This window comes from Salvelinus namaycush, chromosome 42, assembly GCF_016432855.1.
Source record: "Salvelinus namaycush isolate Seneca chromosome 42, SaNama_1.0, whole genome shotgun sequence".
NCBI lineage: Eukaryota > Metazoa > Chordata > Actinopteri > Salmoniformes > Salmonidae > Salvelinus > Salvelinus namaycush.
This window is the reverse complement of record NC_052348.1, coordinates 7,028,814-7,052,091: the sequence shown is the minus strand read 5'-3', so window position 1 is coordinate 7,052,091 and position 23,278 is coordinate 7,028,814. Positions and strand designations below refer to the sequence as shown.

General features: G+C 40.9%; 3 protein-coding genes across 5 annotated transcripts in view; all 3 read right to left on the bottom strand.

Moving 5' to 3' along the window:
* LOC120034800 (zinc finger protein 716-like) overlaps positions 1–23,278 on the bottom strand; it is a 160,295-nt gene that overhangs the window by 84,492 nt on the left and 52,525 nt on the right. The gene's annotated exons all lie outside the window — the stretch shown is intronic.
* LOC120034805 (zinc finger protein 184-like) overlaps positions 1–23,278 on the bottom strand; it is a 69,426-nt gene that overhangs the window by 27,338 nt on the left and 18,810 nt on the right. The window contains exons 3-6 of one of the 2 annotated variants that reach the window (XM_038981434.1): positions 11,108–11,266; positions 3,067–3,228; positions 2,786–2,897; positions 1,135–2,566 (exon numbers count right to left, since the gene is read on the bottom strand). The exons of the other annotated variant lie outside the window; for it this stretch is intronic. Of the exons in view, the coding sequence (XP_038837362.1) occupies positions 1,524–2,566; positions 2,786–2,897; positions 3,067–3,228; positions 11,108–11,266 (1,476 nt within the window). The 3' untranslated portion in view covers positions 1,135–1,523. Of the gene's footprint in view, positions 1–1,134; positions 2,567–2,785; positions 2,898–3,066; positions 3,229–11,107; positions 11,267–23,278 lie in introns of those variants that run through there. 2 annotated transcript variants of the gene reach the window in all.
* Positions 10,020–10,882, bottom strand: LOC120034880 (zinc finger protein 235-like). Its single transcript, XM_038981534.1, has one exon. The coding sequence runs from the start codon at positions 10,853–10,855 to the stop codon at positions 10,085–10,087; it is 771 nt and encodes a 256-aa protein (XP_038837462.1). The 5' UTR covers positions 10,856–10,882; the 3' UTR covers positions 10,020–10,084.

Here is a 23,278-nt window from a genome sequence, read left to right as displayed (position 1 = left end):
CTAAGACTAGGAGTGTTGATCTAAGATCTTTACAATAACCGTATTCATTATGATCTAAAAGGCTAAAATGATCCTAGATCAGCACTCCTTCTCTGAGAGGGTTTGTGGATACAGGCCCTAACCTAATACCATACAGACAGTAGTTCACAGTGGGCTCACCTCAGTGAGACTGTGTGTGGTCCTGTGCTGTTCAGCTGGTTCCTCTGTGGCTTCGGGAGGAGGTGTAGTCTGGTTCTCCCCTCAGGGTTTCCCAGACCCTCCTCATACCCCTCCTCCTTCACCAGAAGCACCTCTGGATCCTCCTCTTCCTGGAAGAGACAGGTGATACAGACATCAACTGAGTTTACAAAATATTAAGAATCCCTGCTCTTTCCATGGCAGACTGACTAGGTGAATCCAGGTGAAAGCTACGATCCCTTATTGATGTCACTTGCTAAATCCACTTCAATCAGTGTAGGTGAAGGGGAGGAGACAGGTTAAAAAAGGATTTTTAAGCCTTGAGACATGGATTGTGCATGTGTGCCATTCAGAGGGTGAATGTGCCTATGAACGGGGTATGGTAGTAGGTGCCAGGCACACCGGTTTATCTCAAGAACTGTAACGCTGCTGGGTTTTTCATGCTCAACAGTTTCCCATGTGTATCAAGAATGGTCCACCCCCCAATGTGCATCCAGCCAACTTGACACAACTGTGGTAAGCGTTGGAGTCAACATTCCTGTGGAACGTTTTCAACACCGTGTAGAGTCCATGACCAGACGAATTGAGGCTGTTCTGAGGGCAAAAGGGGGTACAACTCAATATTAGGAAGGTGTTCCTAATGTTTGGTATACTCATTGTACACTCCCTTGGGTACGTACACACAGACACGGAGTGACATGGAGTGTTTACCCATCCCCACTACATAAATATGTTGTGGGTAAAAATAAGTCAGCTATGATAAATCAAGTCAGACAAACCTGACTAAACTATTTTGACGTGTACAGTAGGTGTTTGTTAGTGTGTGGGTATATTTAAGTGTATATTGGTTTTAAAGTGCTGCTGTGTGTATGCAGAATAAGGTGAGATCAGATGTGATGTGTACTAAAGAGAGTCTCAATGAAAGTCTTAGAATGAAAAGTCCCATTTCGTGTTTATTAAACAAACACGTTTTAAATACACCATATGAAAACCACACATACACGTATCAATTAAATCGGCATGTACTTGATATACTTTATTCATTTTCTCATTAAAAAGTGTCTTGGGAAAAACATTTAATAGTTGAATGGAAGTAATGAAATAGGCATTTGTGAACATCATATATCCTACACAGTACAAACAATATGTAGCAGACTTTGTAGGATTATATATCACACAATGTCTGGATGCAATATTCTACCATGGAATATTTAACACTGAAATCTGTTAATCTTGTTATTCCAAATGCATCTGTGGCTATTTTCTGTTGACAATGAAAATTCATCTTTGTGTTTAATGCAGTGCTTGATCTAAACATCTAACGAGTGAAAAGGTTACTTTCTATTTTATAGAGTGGAATGGTTTTTCTGCTGGTGTATCCTGAGGTAGCTCTTCTCTGAGAACCTCTTCCCGCAGTGCGTACAGGTGAATGGCCTCTCTCCCGTGTGGATCTTCAGGTGCATCTTCAGCTTGTGCTGGTGGGAGAACCTCTTCTCACACTGAGTACAGCTGTATGGTTTCTCCCCTGTGTGGACCCTCTGGTGCCTTTTCAGGTCACCAGCCTGGGCGAAGCGCATGTGACACTGGGTACAGCTGAAGGGTTTCACCCCGGTGTGGACCCTCTGGTGCCTCTTCAGGCTGGACGAGTGTGAGAAACTGACCCGGCATAGGTGGCAGAGGAATGGTTTCTCCCCCGTGTGAATCCTCTGGTGGATCTCCACCTGTTTGGGGAAATTGAAGGCTTTCTCACAGAACGAACACGGGAAGCTCTTCTCTTTGGCGCAGCCACCTTTACTGATTCCATCTCTACTACTGTCATTGATCAAAGGGCTTGTGTAGCCATTTAGTGTTGAGGTACTTGTGTTGTCTGAGGTCTGGTTTAACATTAGGGGAGTGTGAGGAGGACGAAGGCCAGGGAGTGTCTGTGTTGTCACAGGGTCCATGTTCCAGTTGATAGATCCTATAGAAGGCAGGCTGAAGGCAGCACCTGTTAGGGGGTTAACCTGAGGCCCCATCAGTCTCTCTGAATCACAACTATAGGAGCAGGATGGAGCATCGCTAGCCGAGTCCGTTTCTATTCTCTTCCGCCACAAACTGACACCTCCCCGTCCCCGGAGACCAAGTCTACGCCTCGCCCAGGTCTCAGCCAGTCTGTTGTCATGGAGACTAAGTTCAGATGTCGTTTTGTGTTCGACTGTCTGTTTCTGGTTGTGGTTAACAGTGTTGTACCCCAGCCCAGAGTTGAGGACGCTGTCCCATCCACTGACCTCCACTATGTCGCCTCTGGTCCTGGACTGCACAGTGATGTCATCCCCTGAGCCCTTGGATGCACCTGTCTGGGAATCCAAGATGGCTGTCCAGTCTCCTCTGTTAGCCTCCAGCCAACCACCTGCAGGAAGGGGTTACAAAATAGACTTTACAAACATGTCAGAGGAAACTCTACACATTTAGTTTTGAGTCAATTACCTGGTGAAGTAACTATTTAGTTTTTTGGTATTTAAAGAAGTTGTATTGATTTAATTTTATGAATGAAAATAATAGCCAGGTGCATCACTATTCCCATTGAAGATCTATTACTGTATGTAGGCTATATGTATTTCTTCCTTACCTTGCTCCCCCATCTTTAGTCCACTCAGCAGATCAATGCTCTCTGGTTCGGCTTCTATTGTCTCTTCTTTGACCAGCAGCAGATCAGGCTTCCCATCCTCCATGTCTACTGACTGTAAGAGATACAGAGTGAGAGGATGTTGGATCAAGACATCTGATATGAGCACCCTGCTATGGATTATCTTCTGATTGGGCAATGAGGGATTGCTATGAGTACAATGCAAACATGTTAGTTGATTTGATTACTTGACACTCTAATGGTTTGATAATTCAAAGGCTCACCTCAGTGAGACTGTGTGTGAACCTGTTCTGCTCAGCTGGTTCCTCTGTGGGTTCAGGAGATGTAGTCTGGTTGTCCTCCATGACCATGGTCCCCTCTGGGTTCCCCAGACCCTCCTCACACCTCTCCTCCTTCACCAGCAGCACCTCTGGACCCTCCTCCTCCTGGAAGAGACAGGTGATACAGATTACACAGACATACACTCCCTCAGGTACGTACACACACAGATAATAAAAACACTTTCAACATGGAGTGTTTACCCATCCATTCGAGTCCTATACTGTAGTTACAGAATAGCTTCATTGTTGTTAAACCTATCATATAGCCTAGCGTCCATGATTGACTCTGTCACCCCATCACCTTTTGTGCCTTCCTAGTTCCCCTGTGTTCGCCCAACCTAAACCCTTACCCTAAACCAGGTTCGTATCCTCTACCCAACCCCTTGACTAGTTGGGCCCAAGCTTGCTGTACAACATTAAAACCTATTCAGTCTGTCTACAAACAGGCTCTCAAAGTGCTTGATAGGAAGCCCAATAGCCATCATCACTGTTACATCTTCAGAAAGCATGAGCTCCTGAGTTGGGAAAATCTTGTGCAATACACCGACGCATGTCTTGTATTCAAGATCCTAAATGGCCTGGCTCCCCCTCCACTCAGTATTTTTGTTAAACAGAAAACCCAAACATATGGCAGCAGATCCACAAGGTCTGCCATGAGAGGTGACTGTATAGTTCCCTTAAGGAAAAGCACCTTTAGTAAATCTGCTTTCTCTGTGAGAGCTTCCCATCTCTGGAATACACTGCCATCAGACACACATAACTGCACCACATATCACACTTTCACAAAAGGCATGAAGACATGGCTAAAGGTCAATCAGATTTGTGAACATAATCTCTAGCTGTGTATTGCCGCTTTCCATGTTGTCTGTAGCTTATGAGGTGTGGAAACACTTTGTTGCTTTTATGAATTTTGTCTTGCTGCTTTTTGTTTTATGTTGCTCTGTCTGTATGCTACGTCTTGCTTGTCCTATGTTGCTCTGTCTGTATGCTATGTCTTGCTTGTCCTATGTTGCTCTGTCTGTATGCTATGTCTTGCTTGTCCTATGTTGCTCTGCGTGTGCTCACTGCTCAATGATTGTCTATAGTTTAATAGTTTTTAATAACCTGCCCAGGGACTGCGGTTGAAAATTAGCCGGCTGGATAAAACCGGCACTTTTACTGAAACGTTGATTAATGTGCACTGTCCCTGTAAAAATAAAATAAACTCAAACCCCTAACTCTTTTTATCTGTCCTGTTTTGTCTGGACCTTTTGATTTTAAATTGCATTATTATCATTGTAGACATATGTTGTTGGTAAAGAATAAGTTGGCTATGATAAGTCATCGTTAGACAAACCTGACTAAACTATTTTGAGGTGTACAGTAGGTGTTTGTTAGTGTAGGTATATTTAGTAAGTGTATAAAGCATAATCAGGTGTATGCAGAATAGGGTGAGATCAGATGTGATGTACAGTCGTGGCCAAAAGTTTTGAGAATGACACAAATATTCATTTCCACAAAGTTTGCTGCTTCAGAGTCTTTAGATATTTTTGTCAGATGTTACTATGTAATACTGAAGTATAATTACAAGCATTTCATAAGTGCCAAAGGCTTTTATTGACAATTACATGAAGTTGATGCAAAGAATCAATATTTGTAGTGTTGACCCTTCTTTTTTAAGACCTCTGCAATCCACCCTAGCATGCTGTCAATTAACTTCTGGGCCACATCCTGATTGGTGGCAGCCTATTCTTGCATAATCAATGCTTGGAGTTTGTCAGAATTTGTGGGTTTTTGTTTGTCCACCCGCCTCTTGAGGATTGACCACAAGTTCTCAATGGGATTAAGGTCTGGGGAGTTTCCTGGCCATGGACCCAAAATATCGATGTTTTGTTCCCCGAGCCACTTAGTTATCACTTTTTCCTTATAGCAAGGTGCTCCATCATGCTGGAAAAGGCATTGTTCATCACCAAACTGTTCCTGGATGGTTGGGAGAAGTTGCTCTCGGAGGATGTGTTGGTATCATTCTTTCTTCATGGCTGTGTTCTTAGGCAAAATTGTGAGTGAGCCCACTCCCTTGGCTGAGAAGTAACCCCACACATGAATGGTCTCAGGATGCTTTACTGTTGGCATGACACAGGACTGATGGTAGCGCTCACCTTGTCTTCTCCAGACAAGCTTTTTTCCGGATGCCCCAAACAATCGGAAAGGGGATTCATCAGAGAAAATTACTTTACCCCAGTCCTCAGCAGTCCAATCCCTGTACCTTTTGCAGAATATCAATCTGTCCCTGATGTTTTTCCTAGAGAGACGTGGCTTCTTTGCTGCCCTTCTTGATACCAGGCCATCCTCCAAAAGTCTTCGCCTCACTGTGCGTGCAGATGCACTCACACCTGCCTGCTGCCATTCCTGAGCAAGCTCTGTACTGGTGGTGCCCCGATCCCGCAGCTGAATCAACTTTAGGAGACGGTTCTGGCTCTTGCTGGACTTTCTTGGGCGCCCTGAAGCCTTCTTCACAACAATTGAACCGCTCTCCTTGAAGTTCTTGATGATCCGATAAATGGTTGATTCTGGTGCAATCTTACTGGCAGCAATATCCTTGCCCCTTCGAAGCCGTTTTTGTGCAAAGCAATGTTGACGGCATGTGTTTCCTTGCAGATAACCATGGTTGACAGAGGAAGAACAATGATTCCACAATGATTCCAAGCACCACCCTCCTTTTGAACCTTCCAGTCTGTTATTCGAACTCAATCAGCATGACAGCGTGATCTCCAGCCTTGTCCTCGTCAACACTCACACCTGTGTTAACGAGAGAATCACTGACATGATGTCAGCTGGTCCTTTGTGGCAGGGCTGAAATGCAGTGGAAATGTTTTGGGGGGATTCAGTTCATTTCCATGGCAAAGAGGGATGTTGCAATTAATTGCAATTCATCTGATCACTCTTCATAACATTCTGGAGTATAGGCAAATTGCCATCATACAAACTGAGGCAGCAGACAAAATTAATATTTGTGTCATTCTCAACTTTTGGCCACAACTGTTTACTAAAGAGTCTCAATGAAAGTCTTAGAATGAAAAGTCCCATTTTTGTGTTTATTAAACATAAACAAGTTTTAAATACACCATATGAAAACCACACATACACATCATTCTGCATGAACTTGATAAACTACATTCATTTTCTCATTAAAAAAGTGTCTTGGGGAGAAAAAAATTAAGTAGAAGTAATGAAATAGGCATTTGTGAACATCATTATAGCCTACACAATATGTAACAGACTTTTTAGGCTTATATATGCCTTACACACTGAGTGTACAAAACATTAAAGAACTCTTTCCATTACATAGACTGACCAGATAAAGCTAGGATCTCTTATTGAAGTCACTTGATAAATCCATTTCAGTCAGTGTAGATGAAGGGGAGGAGACGGGTTAAAGGAGTCTTGAGACAATTGAGATGTGTGTGTGTCATTCAGAGGGTGAATGGGCAAGACAAAATATTTGACACACCGGTTTATGTCAAGAACTGCAACGTTGCTGGGTTTTTCATGCTCAACAGTTTCCCGTGTGTATCAAGAATGGTCCACCACCCAAAGTACATCCAGCCAACTTGACACAACTGTGGGAAGCATTGGAGTCAACATGGGCCAGCCTCGATGAATTGAGGCTGTTCTGAGTGCAGGGGAAGTCAATATTAGGAAGGTATTGGTAATGTTTGGTATACTCCGTGTATATAACAATGTCTGGATGCAATATTATACTCAGGAATATTTAATAATGAAATATGTTACTCTCCTTATTCCAAATGCATCTGTGGAGCTTTTCTGTTGACAATGAAAATGTTTTTTTTTTTACCCTTTACACTCCTACCGGGTTGAAAATGGAAGATTTTGACACTGATAAGCACTTAAATTGGAACGAAGTGGCTGTACAGTAACATGCTATACATGACGTCGGAGCTCAGGGTCTCAGCGCTGAATGGGTTTTGACTGACAGACGTTCTGAACTTGAGCACCACACTACAAGAAGATGCCTCCCTCCCTCCATCCTGCTAATTGGGCTACTTTTGCAAATGTTAATATTGTCTGAGTGAGGGGAACGTAAATTGAGGGAAATGCTGAAAAATAAAAGGGCTGTGGTCATGAAATTTTGTCAGACGGTTATTGTCATGCAAAAGGCTGCAGGTCTCACGGTAATTGACCGTTAATTAACATAAACACGTTTAGCATGTCCAGGCCTCCGCCCATACAAGCTGCCGATGCGGGCCTTTGGAACATCTACATAAAAAAAAGTATAATAAATGAATTTAATATACACCATCACAATAAATCCATTATTTATTTTAGTCAGGTCTAAATAAACATTATGATATGAAGAAAATGTATTTCAGAAGAACAGAGTACGAGTTGGCGTACTGTAGACCTATGTTATCTGGCTATGCTCCATGCCATAGGCTGTAGGTTTGTTAAGTCTAGCTGAAGTCTAGCTGACAATATATGCTTAAGTCTTGTGCCATTTTTTTTTATTTTACAGTAAGAATAATATAATTTAACTTAGCTGAATAAAATCTAAATAATATTTTTCCAATTACTGCGCATATGAAGTGGCTATGTTGAGCGTAAAAAAAGTTATCAATTGAAACAGGTCCTATATGCTAGTTTTTTAGTTATTTGGCAACTTTAGTTTTGAATGATACAAACCTTAGAATGCCTTAGAAAGCAAAACATATATGGGCTGCATGGTGTGACAACAGGATATTGATGATTTGAGAAAGTAGAAAGAAAAAAAGCTTGTTCCTTGCCTCAGGCTGCACAGCTGTTCTCTCAAGTGATCATATTTTCACCCATCAGACTATTCTCAAATTAATCTCGTCTTTACTAATATGTAAAATGTCGATTTAGAATGGCCCATTATCAACAGTGGCCGAGGGGGAAAAAATAATTTCATCTGTAGGCACTCGAATAGCGAATGGAGGCCACCAACATTGTTCCTGCAGCTACCCAGTGCTTAATTTGGGAAACCAATTGAAATCTGTTCGGGAACATCGATAGTGAAACATATTTCACTAAACTGTTGACAGCCTGTCTGCGCGCTCGAGAAAGGAATACATGAGAGCGAGGAGGAGATGGAAACGCAGGAGGGTGAGAGATGTATAGCAAAATGTAATGTGTGACCCAATTAATTGTTAACATATTAAAAATGCCCTATAACTAGGCTATTCAAAATCAAATACAAATTCACTAATTGTAGGCTAACTTGTAAGCCGCACTGCACAAACAATCAATGAACCAACAGCATCGCCTAGAGCTATACATTCTCTCCCCGACTCATGGAGCGTAGCATAAAGTAACCAATCTATCCAGTATAATACAGGCCACACTCCGAGGCGATTACTCGAATTTGTTTAGTTTTGGAGTATAGGCTAATTATGTACCAAAGACATCTTAAATCAGTTTTGTTTTATGTTTTTCTGCCATGCGTAATATGCGGTAGGCTATGTACTGTATAAAAGGCACAATCATAATTCCGGTTTTTTTCTTTCGGGTTTAGGCTCATACGCCTATGCATAAACTCTTATGTGTATGGGTGTTTTCAATTAATCAACACCTTAGAAAGTACTGTCCATTTCGTTGTGTTAGGATTTGAAACAACATCCATAACAACCATGTTTCACACTGTTTCAACCTGCTGTTGAACTTCTTTCTTCAAATGTGATTATCACAGTGATGTGAGTTTTAAAAGTACTATAGGCATTCTGTTTTGATGATATGTGTTTGATGTGATATCAGAGTGGCTAGAGCACAGGTGTCAAACTCATTCCACGGGGGGCCGAGTGTCTGCGGGTTTTCGCTCCTCCCTTGTACTTGATTGATGAATTAACATCACTAATTAGTTAGGAACTCCCCACACCTGGTTGTCTAGGGCTTTATTGAAAGGAAAAACCAAAAACCTGCAGACACTAGGCCCTCCGTGGAATGAGTTTGACACCCCTGGGCTAGAGGGACAATAGAGCCATTAGGACATGATGGTTGTTAGCAAGTTGGGTACTACCAAAGCATGTCCAGAGTGCATAAAGTGAGATTACCATGACAAGTGGAATTTTACTGCAGTCATCACTCATGACTGCTGGTGTGGCAGTAATATGGTCACTGCAACAGCCCTAGTTACAAGATGACATGGCGTTATACCCTGTGTTGTCCTGAACAGAATGAGCCTGTTTGTTGTATTGTGAAGATTTGCCGCAGACCACGCATTTGAATTTACTTATAACTCTATTCCATGTGCATGAAAATGAAGATCTGCTTCTCTGAATTGCCTTGTGAAAGCCTAACACTGTGTTAGACATTTTATAATTTAGCGTTTATAATTCATGTTGGCATTAGAACAAGGTTTCAAATGATGAACACCTGACCCAGATTGTGCTTTTTAAAAAGGACTGTTTTTGGTTTGCAACAGTAATTGTGTAAAGGCTGGGATGCAGGGTTGTGTTCCAAACAAAGTGTGCTTGCTCCAGGAACTGTGTACACTTTGGAGAGGTGTGTTGCCACTTGGAAACAACAATTAGACCTCACTCAAACCCTTGTAATTTTTTTGTCTTATGTTGCACCTACCCTACATTTTCCAGGAATATTCTTATTATGTTACTGAAAGTATCCAGAGTATTTTCTGATTTTGTTTTAAACATATGCTGCAAAGTAGAGTAAATGTAAAATGTGCATAAAATCAACAGTGTAATGTTTGGATTCAGTCTTGTGTCAGGTGAACTGTTGTGTCCTCACTTTTAGTCTAATAATTTTCACATAATCTCCAAACAGTTCCCCTTTGATTGCTACCATGGTTATGCATATGCTTTCCCTATTTCTTCTGTAAGAAACATTTCAATTGAGCTCCATCCATATAGGCCAATTCCCACAAGTGTAAGGGTTAAAGTAGGGGTTGACCTAAATGTCAGACGCCATCGAGTGGAATGGTTACTTTATGTTATAGAGTAGAATGTTTTTTCTTTTGGTGTATTCTGAGGTAGCTCTTCTCTGAGAACCTCTTCCCACAGTGCGCACATGCGAACGGCCTCTCTCCCGTGTGGACCTTCAGGTGCATCTTCAGATGGTGCTGGCGGGAAAACCTCTTCTCACACTGGGGGCAGTTGTAGGGTTTCTCCCCTGTGTGGACTCTATGGTGCCTCTTCAGGTCACCAGCCTGGGCAAAGCCAATGTGACACTGGGTACAGCTGAAGGGTTTCTCCCCTGTGTGTACCCTCTGGTGGATCTCCACCTTCTGGGGGCAGCTGAAGCCTTTGTTACAGAACATGCAGAGGAACCGTTTCTCTTTACTATTGCCTGATGTTGCTCCCCCTCCCTGAACCTGGGCTCTAGCCCTGTCGTTTGAGTTCAATACCTGATCGAAAAGGCTACGTCCGTGTGAATCGGAAGGCCCCATTGAAGTGGACACTGGGTTGTAATCCTTGAGTGTGTGTAAAGGGGAGTGGGTCGTGTTATTTGGATTAGTCTCTAAACTTTCCCTGTAATCTAAGAAATCGCTGCCCTGTGAGAGTCTGTATCCTAGGTGACTATCTACATTCCATGTGGGAGAAATGTCGCCCTCCACTTTCACAGTCACTTCATCTTCGACCAAACCCTCCCCTTTCTTATCTAAGCACCTTTCGGAGTATACACTACTACTGTACTGGTTCCAGACCTCTCTAGACAGATCAGTCTGTGTCTCTAAACCCAAGGGTATGTTGTCAGTGTCCATCTCTGTAGTAGAAGAACAAGACGGATCATTGCCCGTCTCTAACGCATCCCGATGGGAATGAAACGTCCTCGGGCTCGGGTTACCGTAAAGTAAATACTCTGAGCCGGGAGCAGGAAGACAGCCCAGTCTCCCCAGCCCCAGTCTCTCTGGGTGTGACCTATGGTCAGATCCTGTGTGTAAAAGCCTTTGTGTTACAGTTAAAGTCTTGGTTTCTGTTTCTGACTTGAGGACGGCGTTCAGCGTTCCACTGACCTCCGTGATGCTGCGTCGGGTCCTGGGCTGTACTGGGGCGGCTGTGGTGTCCTCCGTGGCTACAGGGGGCGCTCCAGTCTGGATGTCTCTGCTGTGTCTTGGGTCCTCCTCTCCTTCAGACCTCTCCTGCTTGACCCCAGGACCTGCAGCCTCTGCAGACTGACACAAGAAGAGAGGAGGTTATTACGGGTACAATATTAGTTAAATTAGATAAATGTCTCACAAGCTCAAATGAGGATGTACATGTAAGCAAGTGAATAGCTGAGGGGAGCCTTTCTGAAATAAACAGGCCACATTTGAAGTAACTGTAATTTAATGTAACACTATTACACTGACCTCTATCACGATAACGTGCTGGGTTGAGGTTCCACTCCCCTCATCAACAGTGATTGGTTGGTCATCTCTCCATGTATTGTGTCCCGCTGGCTTCACAAAGCTCCTGTGGCCTCCAGTGAGATGTATTTCACCTGGGAGAGTGATTGGGGGAAAATAAGTGGTTAGGTTAGCTACTGTCAATGCTGAATGGTATATTTTACCCTATTGACACTGTGTAAAATTGGCAAGGATGTAAGGTAACCTTTCGGATTACTTCTTGATATACAGTACTATTTATAGATCGATATTATGTTCCATGCATTATATTGTTTCAAATGAGTAAATAATAGGTAATGCAGTAAATCAAGAATCTGGTTAGAATATGATAGTGTCTTTGTGCAAGATAGATAAGTAATCAGGGGAATTTATTGCATACTTTACTTGACCAAGACCAAATTTTGGCTAAAGGGAAATTTCACCGCTGCTCTATTTCACTGTATATGTCTATGAATATGTTATTAACATAGCATTTTTCATAAAAATCAAGAATTTCCTCACTACACGCAAATAGAAGCGTTTCTGCATTTCACCGGTAGAAACGGGCCATCCACATTTCTTGGTTTTAAGCGAACCACAATATCCAGAATTCATAGCGATTTCAAGACATAGTACCGTCCCAGTAGAGGTGGATCCAGTTGATGTGAATACTCTCCTTGAGAAATATCCAAATGCCAGTATTTGTAGCCAGCACTTTCAGCCAGGGGGATTTCGAAACAGACCTGAAGTCTCAACTAATGAGGTTGCCAGGTGTCACCCCTATCATCACACGCATCTGCTCCCCATCATTACGCACACCTGGACTTCTTCATAACCTTGATTACTCTCCCTTTATTTAGCCCTCTGTAGTCTCAGTCATCAGGCAGTAGTGGTTTTGTTCACGTTCAATACGCTTCTCCTGTTTTGTTTATTAAACTCCCCTTCTGCACCTGCTTCCTGACTCCAAGCACATAGTTACAATAGGTCATCGAACATTGAAAAGTGATGCTATTCCATCGATTTTTCCACTTCAAAGAAAGGCATCCGATCAGCGCAGCAAAAAAGTCAAGCTGAGGTAACTTAGCTAACGTTAACCCTACATTCATGTACATATCACCTCAATTACCTTAACTGTTTACATACTGCTTTACTCATTTCATATGTATTGTAATGAAACAGCAGGGAGCAGGTCTCGAACCCTCGACCTTCTAGCCCGAGGTCCGGCGCGCTATCGACTGTGCTGCAAAAGCATGCTCGAGCGGCGGCAGAGTCGATTTCCGCGCTTATAAACCCAGGGTCATTACAGTATATACTGTATTTTAGTCTATGCCACTCCGACATTGCTCATCCTAATATTTTTATATTTGTTAATTCCAGTCTTTTACTTTTAGATGCGTATTGTTAATTGTCCGATACTAATGCACTCTTGGAGATAGGAACACAAGCGTTTCGCTCCAACTGCAATAACATCTAAATATGTGTATGTGACCAATAAAACATGGATTTGAATTATCTTTCACGGTAAAGTATACACTTGTTGTATTCGGCCGCATGTGACAAATAAAATATTTGATTTAGCTAACTAGCAAGCGAACTACATGTGTTTATCTAAACAAATCTAGCTAGCTCGCTTTCATAATACGCTGGCTAGACATTCCAAAGCAAATCAATGTAATTACCCGGCTGCTATCTGTAAAATGTGATTTGTAAACAGCTTGATTCTATGTTATCTTCTGTGTATAAAGTGTCGCAGAAGTGGGGGGGGGGAAACATTAACGATGCAGTTTGGTGTTCTAGGAGTGGTCTGAGGCAGTCGGTAAATAACAAGCGTTTAAGTTCAACTTTACTAATGTTGGTTTTGGGGGGAAAGCTCAGATTTAACGCTCCTACAAAGGTTCAAACAATGAACTTAACCTTAAGCTTTTGGGAATCAACTCTTACACTACGAGGTCTGGGGCCTGCTAGTTTTATGTTCTACCTGATCATTAAATCGTACCTACTTGGGCTGGGTTTCCCAAAACCATTATTGCACCGAGATCTTAATTCCATTGAAACGAAATGGACGAAAGATTATCTTAGTGCTACGATACTTTTGTGAAACCCAGGTTTAAATCAGTCCCTCATTGAGTGTAACAACACATACCAGTGTACTGTACCCTTTTTTTGTTTACAGATGAACATGGTTTCTTGTATGGTTACACACAGGGCTGTGGCAGGCATGGCATTTTCTCAGCAGTTATTGTCATGCAGAAGACTACCGGTCTCCCGGTAATTGACCGTTAATTAAGATAACCATGTTTAGCATGTCCAGGCCTCCATGCATGCAAGCCGTTGATGCGGCCTTTGGAACATATACATTTTTAAAGTCTCAAATCAATTGAATATACACCATCACAATAAATCCCTTTTTTTTTTTTAAATTTTTTTTTTAGGGGTGGATCAGCTTAATATTGCGGAAAGAATGTTGCTTCCAATGTAATTGTCTGCATCATTTCCAATCCCCCATATTTTTTTGGGTAAATATATATATCCATACACGTATGCATACATATACACATATATACATACACATACCTATATAGACATACATACTTTTTTAAAGAGTATACCTTTATTATTATTCCCCGCAAACCCTACCACCGATCCCCCAATTGGAGTAAACTGATAAACATTTCTGTTTTTACCTTCAATTTATACATCTTATACACATTTTACAGACACAGTCTACTTTATAATAGTTCTCTCTTGTTTGTTCTTAGTCCTTCCTCTATTTCTGTTGTCCATCCAGTTTGATTTCCACTTGTAACTGTGCTATTTCACAAAGGCTCCGCACCTATACACATTTCACAGATCCCGTATGCCCTACATTGTTTATCTTGTTATTAGTCCCACCCTTCAGCTCCACTCAACCCTTCCCATCGATCTTCCAACATCATCCATTTCGGATTTTTATTTGCCATATATTTTTCAACTGTGCTGTGATGCTTCACAAAAGATTTGAATCTTCCTATTCTCATAGCTTCCACGGATTGTAAATTAAAAATAAACATTTTTGCTAAAATAATTATTATATTATTGATTGATTGACTATGGCTTTTCAAATCCCCCAGTATTGCTATCTGTAGCGTTAGTTCTACGCAAATGTTGCAATTCTTCAACCATTCCTGGACCTGTGACCAAAAACGAGCTACATACGGACAATACCAAAATAAATGATCTAATGACTGCCTCCTCACAGCAGAATCTGCAGAGCTGGGAAGATTGTATCCCCCATATATATAACATTCTATTAGTTGCAAGAATTTTGTACAATAATTTAAATTGAAAAATTCGAAGTTTTGAATCCGGCGTTGTTTTGCGTATCAATTCATAAACCATGTGCCATGGAATGGGTACATCGAAAATCTCTTCCCAACTATTTTGCAATTTATATGGCACAGCTGTCAGTTTTTTGGTCCTTAAATTAAATTGGTATATGTTTTTATTTATCACACTTTTCTTTAACCATTTATGTTCTTTAATATAGGGCCGACATACAAGTTCCTTACTTTTTTCCCCTTCTACTTGCCTCTTCCATTTTTGTGGTAATGCTGCAATTAATTGGTTGTAATTTTGGGTAGAGCAGACATTTCCATATGTCTGTGTTAGCTGCATGTGTGACATTACTCCACCAGTCCTATTTATGATATCATTCACAAAAATTATACCTTTTTTAAACATTTCTTCGATAAATAGTTTTTTTAATCAATTACTATATTTGAATTTAACCACAATATTTGTTGTACTCTTTGTTCCGTCCTTTCAGGTGGATTAAACTGAAATTGCAACCAACTTTCTAAGGCTTGTTTAAAAAATAAAGATATTTTGGAGATTATTTCCTTTTCAAACAACCGAAAGTGAGCAGGTGTAATCTGAATAAAGGGAAAAAGGCCCTTCTTGAACATAGGATGAGACATTCGTACCAATCTACTAGAGAACCAGTTTGGATTTAAGTATAACTTTTGTATGACTGATGCCTTTAGTGAGAGGTCTAATGCTTTAATATTTAATAATTTCTGCCCTCCGAATTCATATTCGTTATATAAATAGGCCCTTTTAATTTTATCTGGCTTGCCGTTCCAAATAAAATTGAATATTTTTTGTTCATATAATTTAAAAAGCAGGTCACTAGGTGTAGGCAAAACCATAAGCAAATAGGTAAACTGTGATATGATTAAAGAGTTAATCAGGGTGATTTTCCCACAAATAGACAGGTATTTTCCTTTCCATGGTAGCAAGATATTATCTATTTTTGCTAACTTTCTATAAAAATTTATTGGAGTGAGATCATTTCTTTCTTTTGGGATTTGTATACCGAGTATGTCCACATCTCCGTCAGACCATTTAATTGGTAAACTACATGGCAATGTAAAATGTGTATTTTTTAGTGATCCAATACGTAATATGGTACATTTATCATAATTTGGTTTTAATCCAGAGAGGATAGCAAATGTATCTAGATCCTCTAAGAGGCCGTGGAGAGACTCTAGTTGTGGTTTTAAAAGAAAACATGAATCATCAGCGTACAATGACATCTTAGTTTTTAGGCCCTGGATTTCTAATCCCTTAATATTAATGTTTGATCTAATTTTAACAGCTAACATTTCGATGGCAATAATAAATAGATATGCCGATAGTGGACAACCTTGTTTTACTCCTCTAGATAGTTTAAAACTTTCTGAGATGTAGCCATTATTTACTATTTTACACCTAGGGTTACTATACATAATTTTAACCCATTTTATAAGAGATTCCCCAAAATTGAAATATTCTAGGCATTTATATATAAACTCCAGTCGTACTTTATCAAAAGCCTTTTCAAAATCAGCTATGAAAACCAGGCCTGGTGTCCCGGATATTTCATAGTGTTCTATTGTTTCCAGTACTTGCCTTATATTATCTCCAATGTATCATCCATGTAAAAAACCTGTCTGATTAGGATGAATAATCTGACAACTTTTTTTATTCTATGCGCCAAGCATTTTGCTAGGATTTTTGCATCACAACACTGAAGTGTAAGAGGTCTCCAATTTTTTAAATGGACTGGATCTTTATATATACCACTTGGGTCCTGTTTCAGTAATAATGATATCACACCTTCTTGTTGCGTGTCTGATAATCTATCATTTATATAGGAGTGGTTAAAACAAGCTAATAATGGTCCTTTGAGTATATCAAAAAAAAAATTGTATACTTCCACTGGTATGCCATCCAGTCCTGGAGTTTTCCCATCCTTAAAGGCCCCAATTGCCTCAAGTAGTTCCTCCTCTGTAATTAGGCCTTTACATGAGTCTTTCTGTACAGATGTTAATTTTACATTATTATTAGGGAAAAAATCCATACAATTAGTTTCAGTTAGTGGAGATGGAGGAGCCTGAAACGAAAACATATTCTTAAAGTACTTTACTTCCTCTTTCAAAATATCATTTGGTGAATCATGCGTGACTCCATCATTTGTAACAAGTTTTAATACATTTTTTTTGGTAGCATTTCTATATTGAAGATTGAAAAAGAATTTGGTGCATTTTTCCCCATATTCCATCCAGTTCGCTTTATTTTTATAATATATTACACTGGATCTTTCTTGAATAAGTTCCTCCATTTCTTTTTGTTTTTCCTCTAACTTATTCTGTGCCTCTATGGTACCGTTTTTATTGTTATCTAACTGTACTGTTAGTCCTTCAATTTCCTTTGTTAATATGGACTCTTTTGATCTAAATTGCTTTTGTTTTATAGATGAGTACTGAATTGCATGGCCTCTAAAGGCACACTTAAGTCTCCCATACAATATGGGGATCTGCTGTACCTATGTTATGTCTAAAAAAGTCAGTTATAAAATCTTCTGTCCTAGTTCTAAACAATTTATCATCTAGTAGGCTTTGATTAAATTTCCAATATCTTCGCCCACGTGGAAATTCTGTAAGAGTAATATATATGCCAATTATGTGATGGTCCGACCGCATTCTGTCCCCTATCAAACACTTTTTAACTTTTGGTGCCAGAGAGAATGATATAAGAAAGTAGTCAAGGCGACTAGCTTGATTAAGCCTCCGCCATGTATATCTCACTAGGTCAGGGTATTTAAGTCTCCATATATCCACTAATTCCAATATATCCATGACATTATTTATTTTAGGCAGGTCTAAAGAAACATTGATATATATATATATGAAGAAAATATATTTCAGAAAACAGAATGAGTTGGCCTACTGCATGCTATCTGGCTATGCGCCATACCTAAGGCTGTAGGCTTGTTCATTTAGCAGACAAGATATGCTTAAGTCCTGTGCCATTATTTTATAGTAAGAGGAATATAATTAAACTTAGATTAATAAAATTCCAGAGTGAGAGTGAGTGCATATGAAGTGGCTATGATGAGCGTAAAAGTAATCATTTGAAACAGGTCCTATAGGCTAGATTTAGAGTTATTTGGCAACTGTAGTTGGGAATGATACAAACCTTTGATTTCTAAGGCATTCTAAAGATATATGGGCTGCATGATGCGGCTATTGACGATTTGAGAACGCTTTGAAACAACTCACAACGACCATGTTTTCCACTGAGTTTTAACCTGTTGTTGAACTTCTTTCTTCAAATTGAGCAATCACAGTGAGGTGAGTTTTAAAAGCACATACTGTTTTGATAAGTGTTCAGGGGTGATTTTCAATTGCCTTTACATTGATGGCTAGAGGGACAATAGAGCCCTGAGTACCAGGCCATTAGCGACCTGATGGTCGTTAGCGAGTTGGGTACTACCAATGCATGTCCTGAGTGCATAAGAGGAGATTACCGTGACTCGACGGTCATGTCAAATTTTACTGCGGTCATGACTCATGACTGCCGGTGTGGCGGTAATACGGTCACCGCAACAGCCCCAGTTACACACCCTCAGTCGTGTTTTACACACCCTCATGATCAGTCGTGTTTTACACACCCTCATGATCAGTCTTCATGTCTTTCCAGGAGACTTGCAGTACAAACAAATCTTCTGCAAGAGGTCAAAGCAGTGGGTGGTGAAGAAAGTGTACGAGCCCAGAACCCACCACTTCTGGGAGAGGCTTGTCCACCTGGCTGTTGAACGCAGAAAGCATCAGACGGTTGTCTAAAAGGAGCCAGAGTCATAGATCCACAAACCCATCATCCCTGCCAACATCGCCACAGCCCGCTAAACCAGCTGCCATGACACACATAACAAGATGAGGTACACCAGCTGAAGAACATTCAACCAACAACATCCATATTCAGTTTGACTTATGTTATAGTATAATATAAAATGCCCAGTATGCTCACAACTGCATTGTGGTACAGATATTCCTAGCTATTTTACATATGTATACAGTACCAGTCAAGTTTGGACACCTACTCATTCAAGGGTTTTTCTTTATTTTTACTATTTTGTACATTGTAGAATAATAGTAAAGATATCAAAACTATGAAATAGCACATATGGAATCTAGTAGAAACCCCAAAAAGTGTTCAACAAAATATATTTTAGATTCTTCAAAGTAGACAGCCTTTGCCTTGATGACAGCTTTGCACACTCTTGGCATTCTCTCAACCAGCTTCATGAGGAATGCTTTTCCAACAGTCTTGATGGAGTTCCCACATATGCTGAGCACTTGTTGGCTGCTTTTCCTTCACTCTGCGCTCCAATTCATCCCAAACCATCTCAATTGGGTTGAGGTCGGGTGATTGTGGAAGCCAGGTCATCTGATGCAGCACTCCATCACTCTCAAATAGCCCTTACTCAGTCTGGAGGTGTGTTGGGTCATTGTCCTGTTGAAAAACAAATGACAGTCCCACTAAGCGCAAACCAGATGGGATGGCGTATCGTTGCAGAATGCTGTGGTAGCCATGCTGGTTAAGTATGCCTTGAATTATAAATAAATCAGTGTCACCAGCAAAGCACCCCCACACGGCGGTTGGAACCAAAAATCTCATATTTCCACCGGTCTAACATCCATTGCTTGTGTTTCTTGGTCCAAGCAAGTCTCTCTTCTTATTGGTGTCCTTTAGTAGTGTTTTTTTGCAGCAATTTGACCATGAAGGCCTGATTCACGTAGTCTGCACTGAATAGTTGATGTTGATGTGTCTGTTACTTGAACTCTGAAGCATTTATTTGGGCTGCAATCTAAGGTGCAGTTAAATCTAATGAACTTATCCTCTGCAGCAGAGTTAACTCTGGGTCTTCCTTTCCTGTGGCGGTCCTCGTGAGAGCCAGTTTCATCATAGTTCTTGATGGTTTTTGGGACTACACACTGACATTTCCGGATTGACTGACCTTCATGTCGTAAAGTAATGATGGACTGTCGTTTCTCTTTGCTTATTTGAGATTTTCTTGCCATAATATGGACTTGGTCTTTTACCAAATAGGGCTATCTTCTGTATACCACACCTACCTTGTCACAACACATTGTCTCAAACACATTAAGAAGGAAAGAAATTCCACAAATTAACTTAAGGCACACCTGTTAATTGAAATGCATTCCAGGTGACTACCTCATGAAGTTGGTTGAGAGAATGCAAAGCTGTCAAGGCAAAGGGTGGCTACTTTGAATTGTTTAACACTTTTTTTGGTTACATGATTCCATATGTGTTTCATTGTCTTCACTATTATTCTACAATGTAGAAAATAGTAAAAAAATAAAAAATAAACTGCAATGAGTAAGTTTTATTACATTTTTTGGGGGGGGTTTTTATATTGCAAATAGATTTCAATATAGCAAATAAGTAGACATGGCTTGTCTTCAAGACAAAGTGTATTTGCTCTGGAGACAGAGGTGACTTTACACAGTCGTATGCAGGAACAGTTATGGCAATGTAGGACATATATACAGTACAACAAAAATATACAAATTGCCTATAAATACTACAGTTCTACAAAGGGAATACTTGCATATGATGTATTTGTGTGGTGCAGTGAGGTGTTCAGTCACTTTGATACAAGGGGAGATTGTTATGGGACCTTTCACATGTCCTGGAGTGATCAACTTCTTTGTATCTAAGCGGTATTGTTTGTGAGAGAAAGACAAAAACACTATTAGAAATGAATGGGCAATCGTTGTGTAGCAGCAAGATGTAGAATGAGACATCTCAGACATGTTTTGGACCCCAGGGAGAGTATCTGCTGCTTTTGCAACAGCTAATGGGGATCCTAACCAAATACAAAATGTTAGCTAGCTAGCTCCAACATGGGTATAGTTACTCATGAGTCATAAAGCCAAAGTTACACATTTACGCTTCGCAAAGCATTTCTTCAGTGACCTGCACTGAGGCTAGTTTGCTAGTTAATTAGAACACTAGACTACAGTACATTTTAGATATAGTAAACAAAGCTAGCTAAACTTGGATATCTTGACTTGTAGTGGTACTAGCTAGCCCCGTTATGGCCGAACTGATCACGAAATTGTACTGAATAACACTGCATCGTGTAAAAAGAGCTTATATTGCTAGCTAGCTACCGAAAACAAAACTTACTAATTTTCCCTAGTTGGTCTTGGCTGCCACCGTCAGTTGATCTTGGACAGGGATGGGTAACTCCAGTCCTTGGGGCCTGATCAGTGTCACACTTTTGCTCCAGCCCTAGTTAACACACCTGACTCTAATAATCAACTAATCATGATCTTCAGTTTAGAACGCAATTAGTTTACATCAGCTGTGTTTGCTAGGGGAAAAAGTGACCACTGCAGCTCCGAGGACTGGATTTGCCCGTGCCTGATCTATGAGGCTCTGAAGAGCCTGCCTTCAGGGTGGGAACACAATTGGACAAGGAAGTAGGGCACCTATCACACTGTAGTCAGGGAAATTGAGTCAACCTAGATATCCTGCAATGTCCAGGCAGATAGGAACATCGTTGAGACAAGTCCAGTGCAGGGCTCGACATTCAGGGCTGCCCGTTGGTCCGGCTTTCATATGGCCTGCTTGGGCCAGTACATTTTCAAACTCCAAAACAGAAAATGTATATTTGTATTTAATCCTTTACAATTTTGCCCGACATCTGACGCATCACAGTTGTCAACCAGCATTCGGTTTCCAAGCTGAGGCAAGAATGTCAAGGCTTTTCCTCTCGGTCTAGACTAGTGCAGTGTTGCCAACTCCTCAGTAAGGAAAGTAGCTATTGGCTGTCCTAAAAGTCACTAAATGACGTCATCACCTAATTGTCAGTCCCTATCCCCAGGAGTTTCTCTTTTTTAAGACAACACTTCTCGAGGAAAGCCACAACAGCACGGGCTATAGATTTGGCATCTCCTTTATACAATTGTCTGCTTGGTGTCACTAAAGTACCTTATCACAACCCCCAGGTACTTAGAAACACTTACATCCGTGGACTCATCGAGGAGGCTGAAACGCTGGTCACCCACATCTGCGACCAACTTTTCCAGAAAGTATGGTGCTAGAACACCATTAATCATTTCTGTGCATTTTGAATTGGGTAGCAGCAGTGGAGTCTGAGAAAGCAGCTCTACATGCTTCGCCAATGTGATCACATGCCAGCATGGAACAGTGTTCAGCGATAGCTAATGCCATGGTGGCCCCAGCCTTTATTGCAGTAAAAAAAAATAACCATAACTGGCAGCTTTTTTCCCCCATCTTTATTTAACCAGGTAGGCAAGTTGAGAACAAGTTCTCATTTACAATTGCGACCTGGCCAAGATAAAGCAAATCAGTTGGACACATACAACAACACAGTTACACATGGAGTAAAACAAACATACAGTCAATAATACAGTAGAAAAATAAGTCTATATACAATGTGAGCAAATGAGGTGAGATAAGGGAGGTAAAGGCAAAAAAAGGCCATGTTGGCGAAGTAAATACAATATAGCAAGTAGAACACTGGAATGGTAGATTCGCAGTGGAAGAATATGCAAAATAGAGAGAAATAATGGGGTGCAAAGGAGCTAAATAAATAAATACAGTTGGGGGAGAGGTAGTTATTTGGGCTAAATTATAGATGGGCTATGTACAGGTGCAGCAATCTGTGAGCTGCTCTGACAGCTGGTGCTTAAAGCTAGTGAGGGAGATAAGTGTTTCCAGTTCCAGAGATTTTTGTAGTTTGTTCCAGTCATTGGCAGCAGAGAACTGGAAGGAGAGGCGGCCAAAGGAAGAATTGGTTTTGGGGGTGACCAGAGAGATACCTGCTGGAGCGCGTGCTACAGGTGGGTGCTGCTATGGTGACCAGTGAACTGAGATAAGGGGGGACTTTACCTAGCAGGGTCTTGTAGATGACCTGGAGCCAGTGGGTTTGGCGACGAGTATGAAGCGAGGGCCAGCCAACGAGAGCGTACAGGTCGCAGTGCTGGGTAGTATATGGGGCTTTGGTGACAAAACGGATGGCACTGTGATAGACTGCATCCAATTTAGAGTAGGCTATTGGAGACTATTTTGTAAATGACATCGCCGAAGTCGAGGATCGGTAGGATGGTCAGTTTTACAAGGGTATGTTTGGCAGCATGAGTGAAGGATGCTTTGTTGCGAAATAGGAAGCCAATTCTAGATTAAATTTTGGATTGGAGATGTTTGATGTGAGTCTGGAAGGAGAGTTTACAGTCTAACCAGACACCTAAGTATTTGTAGTTGTCCACATATTCTAAGTCAGAACCGTCCAGAGTAGTGATGTTGGACGTGCGGGTAGGTGCAGGCAGCGATCGGTTGAAGAGCATGCATTTAGTTTTACTTGTATTTAAGAGTGGATGGAACTGTTATAAGGCTTTGCTTTTCTAGTATGTTTTTGAGTTGTCATGTGTTTTTTTACATCAAAGTTTGGCGTAGAAATCAGCC

Bases quoted from the DNA above. Each gene is read 5' to 3' on its own strand.
- LOC120034880 (XM_038981534.1), bottom strand. From the start codon at position 10,855: ATGGACACTGACAACATACCCTTGGGTTTAGAGACACAGACTGATCTG.